Source organism: Anoplopoma fimbria, chromosome 23, assembly GCF_027596085.1.
Source record: "Anoplopoma fimbria isolate UVic2021 breed Golden Eagle Sablefish chromosome 23, Afim_UVic_2022, whole genome shotgun sequence".
Classification (NCBI taxonomy): domain Eukaryota; kingdom Metazoa; phylum Chordata; class Actinopteri; order Perciformes; family Anoplopomatidae; genus Anoplopoma; species Anoplopoma fimbria.
The window spans coordinates 442,623-457,010 of record NC_072471.1 but is presented as its reverse complement, the minus strand read 5'-3'; the positions used below and the strand labels follow the sequence as shown (position 1 = coordinate 457,010).

The 14,388-nt window shown below is 42.3% G+C and overlaps 1 protein-coding gene across 1 annotated transcript in view; it reads left to right on the top strand.

Annotated features, from left to right (window-relative positions):
* Positions 1-13,616, top strand: part of LOC129112717 (filamin-C-like) — a 44,249-nt gene extending 30,633 nt beyond the window's left edge. Inside the window, exons 29-49 of the mRNA XM_054624928.1 lie at positions 1,554-1,743; positions 1,838-1,861; positions 2,370-2,617; positions 2,927-3,001; positions 3,834-3,933; positions 4,391-4,531; positions 4,753-4,881; positions 5,214-5,387; positions 5,480-5,641; positions 6,046-6,249; positions 6,349-6,501; positions 7,404-7,526; positions 7,634-7,894; positions 8,754-9,023; positions 9,209-9,346; positions 9,972-10,087; positions 10,725-10,857; positions 12,149-12,325; positions 12,414-12,632; positions 13,005-13,211; positions 13,305-13,616. Coding sequence (XP_054480903.1) covers positions 1,554-1,743; positions 1,838-1,861; positions 2,370-2,617; positions 2,927-3,001; positions 3,834-3,933; positions 4,391-4,531; positions 4,753-4,881; positions 5,214-5,387; positions 5,480-5,641; positions 6,046-6,249; positions 6,349-6,501; positions 7,404-7,526; positions 7,634-7,894; positions 8,754-9,023; positions 9,209-9,346; positions 9,972-10,087; positions 10,725-10,857; positions 12,149-12,325; positions 12,414-12,632; positions 13,005-13,211; positions 13,305-13,492 — 3,432 coding nt within the window. The 3' untranslated portion in view covers positions 13,493-13,616. The remainder of the gene's footprint in view (positions 1-1,553; positions 1,744-1,837; positions 1,862-2,369; positions 2,618-2,926; positions 3,002-3,833; positions 3,934-4,390; positions 4,532-4,752; positions 4,882-5,213; positions 5,388-5,479; positions 5,642-6,045; positions 6,250-6,348; positions 6,502-7,403; positions 7,527-7,633; positions 7,895-8,753; positions 9,024-9,208; positions 9,347-9,971; positions 10,088-10,724; positions 10,858-12,148; positions 12,326-12,413; positions 12,633-13,004; positions 13,212-13,304) is intronic.
* The last annotated feature ends 772 nt before the right edge of the window (positions 13,617-14,388 follow it).

Below are 14,388 nucleotides of genomic sequence, written 5' to 3'. Positions count from 1 at the left end.
TATGGTCATCTATGGTCCACTATGGTCATCTATGGTCCACTGTGGTCCACTAGGGTCCAGCTAGATGTCATCAGTAGCGTAGGGATCTAGTGAGCATGTTTGTATGTATGAACAGAACCACCTCGTCCGTGGTGGACCCAGCTGTCCGTGTTCGCTTCAGCCCAACAATCCGGATCCAGACTCCTCAAGTCTCTCAGGACTGAATATGTAAGGAGCCTCATCATAAAAGAATTATCTGCCAGCTGGACCCTCTTCTGAACTGTTGATGTCTCAGTGACTCTCTTAACCCCTGATCCATGTGACTCTCTCCCCCCCCTCCTTCCCCCGGGGTTTGTTGCTGATGCTGCAGGGTCCGGACGGCTGCAGGCGGGAGGCCTCAGTGTTTGTGGAGGACTGGGGCAGGAGGGTGTGGGAGACTCACATAGTAAAGAAAACCATCCCCTTCAGTATTCATAGGAGAGGCTGTGTAAGGCCTGGACCTCCGTCACCCCCCTCCCCCCATCACCTCGTCCTACGTCTCCCCTCCTCTATATATAGATGTAGTGTATAAATACACTTACAAGTTCCTGTTGTTGCTTAGCGGAGTATTAAGCTGAACACTTTCAATATTTAATGAAAATATAATATTTACTTTGGTTTTCTTTCCTCCATCAGCAACATGTTCATCAATAAGTAAAATATTAAGAATTTAAAGTCCAGTGAACTAAAGTGTTTCCACTGGAACAAATGAAGGATATAATAGAACTGAGATATTTAAACATAAATGCAAATATATCCATCATTTTAAAAGTTCTTTGTTTCTGTAGAGACAATTAGCAATAAATAAAATAAGATCATAATAATACTAATAATAATAATAATAATAATAATAAAATCCCCTCTGTGGTCTCCATGTGAACTGACCTCCATCAGTTTGTGATGTCCTTAACAGAAGGATGTGGTGTTTAGTTCTCCACTAACCGGAGTGACCGCCTCCTCCTCCTCCACCTCCTCCTCCTCTTCCTCCTCCTCCTCCTCCTCCTCCTCCTCCTCCTCCTCTAGTGAATAGAGTAATTAGATCCTGTGTGATGATGAGTACTGTGAACATTACTGGTCTCAAACCATCAGCAGCCATCGAAAACCATCAGTCTAAAATACATCAACTGTCCAATAAAGATACATATGATGATATATATATAAAAACCTGAACCAGAACCAGGAGCTCAGAGGTTCAACAACCAGAAATCTAGTTTTCAGGACGCAACGTTTCGCTTCCTGATTTTCCTTTTCCATAAACTTCTTACAAATTAAAACTTGTTTCTTAAGATGAATGCTTGAAACTGAACAACTGGGTTTTTGTTCACAAGTTTCACTGATTTAAACATTTTGAGAAGAAAAGACACAAAGATGAATGTGGATTTTAAGAACTAAAGATTCTTTCTGTGGTTGGTGTCGATGGCTCACGCTGCCGTAGGAGACCACTGATGGACAGTCCTTCACTACACAGCAGCTGATGTTTTTGTACTTCAGAGTACTTTGAATATACTGACTGACTTCTGTGGGCGTGTCTCCAGGATCCGGAGGGGAAACCCAAGAAGGCGAACATCCGAGACAACCGAGACGGGACGTACACGGTGTCCTACGTCCCCGACATGACGGGACGCTACACCATCACCATCAAGTACGGAGGAGACGAGATCCCGTACTCGCCATACCGCATCCACGCGCTGCCCAGCGGAGACGCCAGCAAGTGTCTGGTCACAGGTCAGACTCCGCCCACCGCTCACTCTGGCAGCCAATCAGATTGTATCGCCTGAAACTGTTCCGTCACTGAGTGTGGTGTTGTTTTTATCTACAGTGTCGATCGGAGGACACGGACTTGGTGAGTTAACCTGAAACTACTGGGGGCTTTAAAATATCTGTTATTAGGAATTAGTCTGTTTAGTGAACAAAAAAATAAATGGAAGTGGATTTGTATGATTACATTTTTATTTATTTCATTTTATATTATTCATTTTATTTATTTATTCTTTTTCTTTTTCGTTCATTTTAATATTATTTTTTATTTGTATTTTCCTTTTTTGCTATTATTTATGTTTTTATTTTGTGATTTTACTTGTTATTAATTTCATTCATATATATATATATATTTTTTTTTTAATTAATTTTATTTAACGCTCCTTTATTTTGTTTATTTTACTTTATTTTTCTTGGTTATTTCTTAATTTGTTTAAATGTATTCTTTTGTTTTATTTTATTTTAGAATTTAGGTTTCTATTTTACTTCCTTATTTTTATTTATTGATAATGATATCTAACTGATATGCTTTGTACAACAGTAAACACCTCTTAATGATGACTAGCTTCCTGATTGGTCGTCCGTCTTGTCAGGATCAGGTATCGGCCCGACCATCCAGATCGGAGAGGAGACGGTCATCACTGTGGACGCAAAGGCTGCTGGGAAAGGTAAAGTGACCTGCAAGGTGTCGACCCCTGACGGAGCGGAGCTGGACGTGGACGTGGTGGAGAACGCCGACGGGACCTTTGACATCTACTACACGGCTCCAGAACCGGGGAAATACGTGATCACCATCCGGTTCGGAGGGGAGAACATCCCCGACAGCCCGTTCCACCTGGTGGTGAGTGGAGAACACCTGGCACCGGATCAGTGGTTCCTGAGCTTTCTACCAGGACCAGTGGACCTCTTCAGACTGGAGAATAGGTTCTCTTTACGTGACCAGTACAGGAACCAGAAACCAGGACCTGGTTCTAGTTCTGCATAATCTAGAAAACATTGCATCATTTAAAAAAAAGTGTAAAAAGGTCAGGAACCACTGGATCATTAATATTCACATAGACACACACGTGTTTGTGCATGCAGGCGTGTGTGTGTGTGTGTGTGTGTGTGTGCGTGTGTTCCCTAAAGGTTCTACCTTGTTCCCCGTTAGGTGAGTGATACCGTCCCAATAATAGAGGAGCCGTGTGATCAGCTTCAGTTACAGCAGCCCTTCACTCCCTCTGTGGTACACACTGTTATCATATCTACACTATTAAGATATATTTATTTATATATATATATATATGTACACTGTACAGTATACATATATATTCATACTTTGACCACAGCTGTCCTCTTCACTGGATGCATCACTGAGCTGATTGAGTCAATAACAACCCAGATTCATGTATTGATCGTCTGCTCTGCTCAGCATGCTGCTGCATGTTTAATCTGCTGCTCTGACTTCTTTTAACACACTAACAGGCAGACCTCAGATCAGTGCTCGTGGGAGGTTGTGGAAGTAAGTAAAGACTCTTTGTGCGCTACTTTTTGCAGAAAGCTTTTTAAATGATTAATTCATTAAATATTTCATTTTCTGGTTATTTTAATTGTTTTTGTTTATTCTATCATTTTATTTATATTTTTTTATTGAATTACTTTTATCAAATTATTTTATTATTTTTTATACTTTTAGTTTTTTATTAATTTATCTTATTTAATTTAATATTTTTTTTATTATGTTTGGTTTATGTTTATTTTTTAATTCAGTATAATTGTTTATTATTTCCTTTTTTCAGTTTTTGTTTTGTTTGTTTGGGATAATGTAAACAGTAAACATCTGTTTATGTCCCAGCGCAGTTTAGACTTGATTTCATAATTAACCAGTTAAAAGGAGTTTGTCTGTTTTTAAACCGGTCTAAATCTTTGATGCTCTCTCTCTCAGCCTCTCTACCGTCCTGCTGTGCTTCCTCCTCCTCCTCCTCCTCCTCCCCACTCCTCCCCCTCCTCTCTCTGGACCATATCCCAGAGCTCCCAGTACGCTGACACTAACGCTCCTCCCTCTGGCTCTGGTTTAGGCCACCGATGATCCCATCAGCCCCGTGGACTTGATGGAGCCGGAGCTCCGCCCCTTCAGTCTGGTCATTCCCTTCACTGTGCAGAAAGGAGAGATCACAGGTAAGATCAGAACGTTTCACATAAAGCAGATCTGTTTCTGTTGTTGAAATCATCAATATGTATTAAGTTTATTTGTAAGTGGATTTTAAAGGACCAGTCTGGAGGTATTCTATATTTTTGTTGGATTTCTGGATCCAAACAACATGTTAGTCAATCCTGTCTGACTTCCTGTCTGACTTCCTGTCTGTGTCCCATTCATTCCTACTGAAGATGTAAATCTTTAAAAACACAAATGTAGTTTCGTCAGTAGTTTCCTTAAACATCTGGTCACTGGTCTCTTGGTTTGGGACTGTTTTTAGTGGCAGATTAATTTGGTTCTCTAGTGAGTATTTGTATGTTTGATTGAGTCTAAATAAACTTCATTATGATGATGATGATGATGTCGATGGTGATGATGGAACAACAGTGAGGCTCATTGATTGTTGAAGAGTTTAAGTTTAAGTGTTTTGTCCTTCAGGTGAAGTACGAATGCCGTCCGGTCGGACCGCGTGTCCTCACATCACCGACAACAAGGACGGCACCGTCACCGTGAAATACTCGCCGACAGAACGAGGCCTGCACGAGATGGACATTAAATATGATGGAAACCACATCCCAGGTGACCCCCCGACACATATTTACTCTTAAAGGATTTTTATTTTCAGGTTCAGCTCGAGCAACAAGGATGAATTCAATCAGAGGTCTAGGTCTTTGGAAACAGATAATAGAGTATCATCAGCAAACAGCTTGACTTCAGGATGAACGAGACATGGTCCTGATTCTTGGCTGAACTTTATGAAACTACCATGTTCATCATTCTCTTGTGTTTTCTCTTGACAGGAAGTCCACTCCAGTTCTACGTGGACGCCATCAACAGTGGTCATGTGACGGCGTACGGTCCTGGTCTGAGTCACGGCACGGTGAACAGACCGGCCAACTTCACTATCGTTACTAAAGACGCTGGAGAAGGTAAGTTTCTGGTGTCTGTATGTAACTGTAGCTCTTATGATGTCACCAAAAGATGTTACCAGCATATTGTTTATGTTCCATATTATTTAACTGCAGGGAGAACCAGGTCTTTATATAAAATGGTCTTCTATTATTATTCATAATTTATTTGTTCTTTGTTTCTTTGATGCATTTTTCTTTGTTTTCATAGATTGAAGAAACAGCAGTGTAGAAGCGATTGTAATTTAAATTGTGAATAAGAACAGTGTTGAGTATGACATGTTGTTGTACTGCTGTGGAAATGGACATCATACTGAAATGAACCGCCTTTATTTACCTGTCTCTCTCTGCAGGTGGTCTGTCTCTGGCTGTCGAAGGTCCATCTAAAGCCGAGATCAGCTGTCAGGACAACAAAGACGGGACGTGTACCGTGTCCTACCTGCCCACCGTACCGGGAGACTACAACATCATCGTCAAGTTTGATGACAAACACATCCCCGGCAGCCCGTTCACCGCCAAGATCACCGGTACTGAAAGTCTACTGTGTCTCTGGAGCCTGGCCTGATTTCATAAACCCGACTTGAGCTGGTTCTCATTTCTAGTTTTTATTGTTCTCCAGGTGACGAATCCATGAGGACGTCTCAGCTTAACGTCGGCACGGCAACAGATGTCTCCTTGAAAATCACGGAGACGGACCTGAGCAGTCTGACGGCGACCATCAGAGCGCCGTCTGGACATGAGGAGCCGTGTGTGCTGAAGAGGCTTCCCAACAGACACATAGGTCAGTTTATGAGGATCACGTTCTGACAGACGTTGACCAACATATGCGGTCGCACAAAGAATGCTTACCAGACGTTAATGTTCTATGAAAATAACATTAGCTTTAAATAACTAACTCTGCAAACATCCAAGATTTGTGGCCTAAATGTTGTGTTTTTGACGTTAATGACTAATGTTAGCTGTTTGTTATTTAGTGGTAGCTATCAGTGAAATAAATGGAAACAAAGAACTTCTTTAGGACTTGATTTGACTTGTGACTCGTAAATCAACTGAGCTCGGCTCCATTAAAGGAAATGTGAAGAACATGTTGAAGTAAAACCTGCAGCCTTCAGTCTAACCGACTCACAGTCAGACAGAAGAACAAAATGGTTTCCATCCTCCTGATCTCGCTCCTCTTGTCCTCAGGCATCTCGTTCACACCAAAGGAAGTCGGCGAACACGTGGTGAGCGTGAAGAAGAGCGGGAAGCACGTGACCAACAGCCCCTTTAGGATCATGGTGGGCCAGTCGGAGATCGGAGACGCCAGTAAGGTGAAGGTCTACGGTCAGGGGCTGGTGGAGGGGCACACCTTCGAGGTGGCCGAGTTCATCGTGGACACCAGGAACGCAGGTACCAACAAAAACTTGACAATAAGTCCTCCTGTCAACATATAACATGTGTTCTATTGATTGGATGTCAGGTGTATTGATCTGTTCCTGGTCCTCTCAGGTTATGGAGGTCTGGGTCTGTCCATCGAGGGTCCCAGTAAAGTGGACATTAACTGTGAGGACGTGGAGGACGGGACCTGTAAGGTCACCTACTGTCCAACCGAACCCGGAAACTACATCATCAACATCAAGTTCGCTGACCAACACGTCCCAGGTTAGAACTACAGGACCATCATGCTCTCTGATTATTGATGATCAGCTCTGATCTGATCAGCAGGTTTTTGGTTTTATGTCTAAAGGTTGATGCTTGTTTCTACTTTCCAGGTTGTTTAATAACATGTATATGAAAAAATGAATGTTACCCTAATGAGTAAAAGTATAATGTAGCAGAGAATGGAAATACTCAAGTAAAACTAATACAAGTTTTTTTAATTTCTGATGTTAAATGAAGTAAAAAGAAAATGTAATGTCTTCAGATGTTGAGTTTATTATTATTATTATTATTATTATTATTATTATTATTATTATTATTATTATTATTATTATTATCATTACTACAATTATTATTATTATTATTACAATTAGTATTATTATTACAATTATTATTATTATTATTATTACTATTATTATTATTACAATTATTGTTATTATTACAATTATTATTATTATTACTATTATTATTATTATTATTATTACTATTACTATCATTATTATCATTATTATTATTATTACAATTATTATTATTATTATTACAATTAGTATTATTATTACAATTATTATTATTACTATTATTATTATTATTACAATTATTGTTATTATTACAATTATTATTATTATCATTATTATTATTATTATTATTATTACTATCATTATTATTATTACTATTATTGTTATTATTATTATTATTATTATTATTATTATCATTGTTATTCAGTTGACTGTGATAGAAACCTAGAAGAACTGAACATCTGAGAGAAAAAATGTCCCAATGTTTTTGTGTATTATTTTTCTTTTGATCGTTTTAAATGTATTCGTATAAAAAGCTACGTAGCTCACATGCTACAAATGGGTCAAAGTTCATCATAAACAGACCTGGACTTGTTTTGGATCCAACAGGAAGTCCTTTCACGGTGAAGGTGTTGGGTGAAGGCCGGATGAAGGAGAGCATCACCAGGAAACGTCAGGCTTCCTCCATCGCCACCGTCGGCAGCACCTGTGACCTCAACCTCAAAATACCAGGTGAGACCTCCGTCTCCTCCACCTGTGTCCTCCTGTCCTCTCTGCTCCCTCCTCTTCACCTCCTGCTCTGTCTCCCTCGTTTCCTCCTTCCCCCCCGCTGCCTTCAGGGAACTGGTTCCACATGGTCTCGGCTCAGGAGCGCCTGACCCGGACCTTCACCCGGAGCAGCCACACCTACACCCGGACGGAGCGGACGGAGATCAGTAAGACCCAGGCCGGAGAGACCAAGAGGGAGGTCCGTGTGGAGGAGAGCACCCAGGTTGGAGACCCCTTCAGGGACGTGTTCGGAGACTTCCTGGGACGAGAGAGTCTGAGCGGGTTCAGCGGCAGCCGACCGCCACCGCCGCCGCGCTGCAGGCTGCAGGACGGTGTGTGTGTGTGTGTGTGTGTGTGTGTGTGTGTGTGTGTGTGTGTGTGTGTGTGTGTGTGTGTGTGTGCGTGCGTGTTCAGAGTTTATAAAAGTTTAAACAGGGCTGGGGGATTATTCTATATGATCATTGGAATCATTTCATCAGGAAATCCTACATTTAAATTGCTAAATTGCTAAATTGATAACAACACACAAACAAAATCAGTGCGTAGCTGAGAATATTCATCTATTATGTTTCTATAAATTCACTTGAAACTGATTTTGTCCATATCGGACAGCCTTAACAGAAACAGGTGTTTCTAGTGTGTTCATGTAGCTGAGCATGTTAGACTGCTAATAACTGAACAGAAACATCACTGTAACATCTAACTTTGTGTTGATGCATGTAAATATCATAATATGTAAATATCATAACTGTGTGGTGTTCAGTTTCTCTGGGGTCAAACCATTTCAGACGGATCCTCTTTAAACTTTGTCTTCCCTTTAATATTCTGCTTCACTGTAAACTCACTGTGTGACCTAAACTCTGTCTTTATTATAGAACCTACTAAACAACTGAAAATAATCATCATGGAGGTCTAGAAAAGTGAAAAACCTTTTGAGAAATTTGTCTGCTTTTTGTTATTATAGCAGTTATATGTTTGTATTGATGACAAGATGGAGACGCTCGACAAAATGACTAATCTGCATGATGGCTGAATAACTAACGGACGGATCGATGAAGACAGATTAATGAGGTTTTAACCAGAGGTGATCCCTGAAATCTTGGAGCATGTTTTGCAAACACTCACATGCTCTTCCTCCTCCTCCTCCTCCTCCTCCTCCTCCTCCTCCTCCCCCCTCCCCCTCCCTCTCAGGTGAGGCAGGTAACCAGGAGATGACGGCTCAGGTGACGAGTCCTGGAGGAAAGACGGAGGACGCTGAGATCATTAAAGGAGAAGACAGCACCTACAGCGTCCGCTTCATCCCTCAGGAGATGGGAGCTCACACCGTTAACGTTAAGTACCGGGGCCAGCACGTTCCTGGGAGCCCCTTCCAGTTCACCGTGGGGCCCCTGGGAGAGGGGGGGGCCCACAAGGTCCGAGCAGGAGGGACCGGGCTGGACCGAGGAGTGGCGGGGATCCCAGGTGGGCCGGAAAACCAGTTTTCTTTTGATCAAAGTTTTTAGAGCAAATACTCTTATTTTGTGATTTTGTGATTTGTTGATTGTTTGCTATTCATAATGTGAAAAATTGTATTTGTTAAAGAGAAAGGAAAACTTGTATATTCTGTTGATAATGTTACTGATAAATGTGGGCTTGTTGTTTCTCAGCTGAGTTCAGTATCTGGACCCGAGAGGCCGGAGCAGGAGGTCTTTCTATCGCCGTCGAGGGACCGAGCAAGGCCGAGATCACCTTTGAAGACAGGAAGGACGGATCCTGTGGAGTCGCCTACGTGGTTCAGGAGCCTGGTGAGACTCCAACACAGATTCTGGATCAGATTTAATCCCCAATGCACATGTTAAGAATCTGGAGAGCTCTATCCTCTTCACAGGCTTTATGTAAAAATCATGTTTGGCCTGTCGGAGAGAAAAAGGAGTACCACAAGGCTCAATTCTGGTCCTACCACCTTTTATATTATGTTATCACTAACGGATATCCTTAAACTCAATGCTAATATTCATCACTATACAGATGACAGTTGATAGTGATGATCTGAACCTTCTTTACTGCTGTGAAGACTGAAACTCTGACATCGATTAGTGACCCAGAAAGTCCTTTATAGATGAGTGTCAACAAAACAGAGATCCTAGTTGTTGGTTATTTAATGGAATGTGTTCTTTTTTAAATTAACTGGTTGATATATTGGTAGTTTAATCATCTTTACCATTGGGTGTCGAAATCCGTGGATGCATCAATTGGTCCGAGTATTGAAAACAGTACAAGGCCCAGGATGGTTCCCTGGGGAACACCACAGTTATACTGAGCTATCTAGGAACAGCAGGCTTCTGATAAAGGGGTATGAGCGTGACATGATGTGATATTAAAAGCTATTTTATTCTCAGTGGACTCTTTGCTTCTGTCCCTTCTCTCCAGGTGACTACGAGGTTTCCATCAAGTTCAACGATGAACACATCCCAGACTCTCCGTTCATCGTCCCCGTCGCCACTCTGTCCGATGACGCTCGTCGCCTCACCATCACCAGCCTGCAGGTGAGAACACATCATCTTCATCAAGTTAAATAAAACAGCTGAGGTCACTGATATATGAAGAGTGACGTGTCATCTGCTAATTAAAGGTGACATTTTGATCTTCTATGAATCCGTTTATTATTAGTGTCTGACTGAGAGAGTATTTCTGTGTTCATATGTTTGTAAAAGTATCTCTGCTACCTTCCTGTTTTAACCACAGCTCTGTATATTTGGCCTGCTGTATTTTTAGAAACACTCTTTACAAAGACCCTGGACTTTGTCACTTGACTACAAGAGCAAAACATATCAATCTAATGCAGGGCGTTAAGGCAGAGTTGTAGGAAGGACGGAACGACAGAAAATACACAAGGACAGAGAAATATAGATAATGAGCAAGTAGTCTGGGGTCAAAAAACTTTAAGCCTAAGTTTCATGTTTAAATTTACTTTAAAAAGTATAACGCCACAAAATCATGTAGATGAGACTTGAGATAAGTTCAAAATTTGATTCAAACAACTTGTTTCTGGCTGTAAAATCATGGAATTCAATTAATCTTTACATTTCTAACAATTTAATAATTTAATTTATGATCTAAACATCGCTGGTGTGGGTTGACTTTAACAGCGTACAGTAAAGTTTCTCCCTCTGGTTCCATCAGGAGATGGGTCTGAAAGTTGGGCAGGAGGCCTCCTTTGCTGTCCAGCTAAACGGAGCCAGAGGGCTGATTGATGCTAAGATCCACACCCCATCAGGAGCCATAGAGGAGTGTTACATTACCGAGCTGGACAACGGTAAGACCCACGCCTTATCATTAACCATATACCAACCGCAGTGGAGATCTGGGTTAGTAAAAGAAAAGAGCGGTGACATTACATGTGGAGCACCACACGGCTCAATTCTGGGCCCGCTCATTTTTTATTTTATATATATCGTTGCGTTGTCAAAGTTGATATTGTGTCTATAAATGCTCAGATACTTGCATTTGTCTTTTATATTACATATATTTTCCAAAATCAAGCTCAATGGACTTGACGAGATGGGTGTTTCTGGCCTTCATTGTTAAAAACATCCGCTCAGCCCTGAGGTCACAGAGCTAGCTAGCTACACAAACACCTCCATCTTTAATCATAATGTTACCTTCAGAGGGTGACCAATAGAATAGATTTATGTTATAAAGGAAGACCAATGGAATAGATGTATGTAAGAAAGGTTTGAAAACCTCGGTATGAAACCTCCAGGTGTTGGGAGTGTCACTTTGAAAATGTTCTCTGATAAAATGAGTAATTACCTTTTATAAAATGCAGTCAGAAACCTAAACCAAGTATCACAATATTAAAGTAATGTAATGTGATTACTTTCTGTTACTTTTAGGGTACCTCAATACCAAATATACAAATAAAGACGCAGAACAGTTGAACAACATCACAGAACAGTGTAAATTCTGCCTTTAAGCTGTGAAAATGGCGTCATCGTCCGAGGACTAGAATCCTTTGGTACATTATTGTTGTGGATGTTGACTTGGAGCAGCAGCCGGACCCGTTTAAATTACATTAAATGAAATGAAGTTTACTCTGTGCTGTATTATGTTTACTGGAGCAGAAATTTGAAGCGGCTTCCTTCTTTTCTACGAACCCTCTTTTCATGCTGGGATGCCTCTCAGAATGCTCTTTATTTCACTGTACTGACGTTTCCACCCAGTCAGAGGCCATATGGTGTCGTCTGCGTAAACGTGCATGGTAGTACATGATTCTTAGGATCAAAATTGTAATGCTGCTAGTAATACGAATTTCTACTAAATGTATAGGTAATCTGATTACTTATTTTTTCTGGAACTGATACAGAATATAATTACCTTTGTTTTGTATCCTAATTACATAATCCATGTAATCTGTTCCTCCCTAAACCTGGTTCCATCTTCATGTCCTTCTCCATCATCACAATAATCATGTTCATCGCTATGACACTCGACTCTATGTAGCTGCTTCAACTAAATCAGGACAGAACAGAGATCCCAGTTAACTTAAACTTCAACAACTCTTTGAACACATCCCACTGTGACAGAGCTGATGTGTGTCCCCACAGACCAGCATGCTATCAGGTTCATCCCCAGAGAAAATGGAGTTCATTCCATCGACGTTCGTTTCAACGGCAGCCACGTCCCCGGCAGTCCCTTCAAGATCCGAGTGGGAGAACCAGGACAGGTGGGAGATCCCGGCATGGTGTCTGCCTTCGGACCGGGACTGGAGGGAGGAACCACAGGTATGCACTAAAAATAAAAACCTTAAAAACACCTAGATATCTTAATGAAGACAGATGTTTAACAGGTGTCCTTCATGTCATCCTTCAGGTGTGGCGTCAGAGTTCGTAGTGAACACCTGTAACGCCGGATCAGGAGCTCTGTCTGTGACCATCGACGGACCGTCCAAGGTGAAGATGGACTGTCAGGAGTGTCCAGAGGGCTACAAGGTCTCCTACACACCCATGGCCCCTGGGAACTACCTGATCTCCATCAAGTATGGAGGACCCCAGCACATCGTAGGGAGCCCCTTCAAGGCCAAAGTCTCAGGTGGGTCAAAGGCCACAAAGCCTGCTGGTAGGACTTCGTTGAGTATTTATAACAATGGGTAACCGGACCCAGACCTTCTCTACCAAACGCTGCAGTCCTTGATTTGGCTGCAAAATATTTACTCAAAAGTAAATTTTGAAAATCTCCTGATTTTAAAGCATCTAAAAGCTAATTGTCATTCTTAATAATAATCCTCAGATTGTTAATAGTGTTTGTAAAGTGAAGTCTTTGCGACAGTCACCTGATCGCATGCAAGTGACAAAAATTCAGAGATGCCTGCACCAGAACGCACTGGCTCCATTATGGCGATATAAACTAATCTTCTGTGTATTTGATTGAGGTCAGCTGACGTGTCTTTGAATCTGTCTTCAGGACCTCGTCTCTCCGGTGGACACAGTCTCCACGAGACGTCCTCTGTTCTCGTGGAAACGGTCTCCAAGACCTCAGCGATGGGCGGGGCCTTCAGCTCTTTACCCAAGTTCTCCTCAGACGCCAGTAAAGTGGTCTCCAGAGGCTCAGGTCTGTCCAAGGCCTTCGTCGGCCAGAAGAACACGTTCACGGTGGACTGCAGCAGAGCAGGTGAGTAACCAACACCCAGAGGACGGTTCATCTCTGATCGCTCTCTGAACTTTATAACAGATGTCTCTGTGGTCTCTGATCTTCACTCCTCAGGAACCAACATGCTGATGGTGGGCGTCCACGGGCCCAAGACGCCCTGCGAGGAGGTCTACGTCAAACACATGGGCAACAGGATGTACAACGTCACCTACACCGTCAAGGAGCAGGGCAGCTACATCCTCATCGTCAAGTGGGGCGACGAGAACGTTCCAGGAAGTCCGTTCCACTTCACCGTCCCTTAAGAACTGAACTCTTCATCTCTGTGAACGTCACCCACTGCAGCTGCTCATCCTCCTCCTCCTCATCCTCCTCACCTTACTCCTCCTCCTCCTCATCCTCCTCACCTTACTCCTCCTCCTCCTCCTCCTCCTCCTCCTCCCTCCTCCTCCTCCTTCTCATTCTCATCCTCATCCTCCTCACCTTACTCCTCCTCCTCCTCCTCCTCCTCACCCTCCTCATCCTCCTCCTCACCTTCCTCCTCCTCCTCACCCTCCTCATCCTCCTCACCCTCATTCTCCTCTTCCTCATCCTCCTCACTCTCCTCATGATCCTCATGTTCTTCATGTTCTTCGTGTTCTTCATGTTCTTCATGTTCCTCATCCTCCTCACCCTCCTCCTCACCCTCCTCCTCATTCTCCTTCTCCTCACCCTCCTTCTCCTCATCTTCCTCATCCTCCTCACCCTCATCCTTCTCATCCACCTCACCCTCCTCATGTTCCTCATGTTCCTCATCCTCCTCCTCCTCTTCCTCCTCCTCACCCTCCTCATCCACCTCACCCTCCTCACCCTGATGCACTGAAGACGTTGGGACTTTTGTTCCAGAGTTCTCCTTCGTTCAACATTTTCATAAATATCTTCAGTTTTTAGGACTCTGTGATTTTTCCTCCATTAGAGGAGGTCACGAGTTGAACATGAATTGATCCTGAACCAGCGTTCAGAACCACGTATATCAAGATATTAGCACGTTAGCATGAGACGCTACCCAGTGAAATCAAGATGTTAACTAAAGATTAGACATTTTCTAACTTGTTCATCGTATAAGTTTGTATTTTGTTCAAACCAGATCAAAATAAATCTCAGATTTAAGAACTCTAAGACACGGAGATAAAAAATCTGACTCAGATCAAACTCCGTTCAG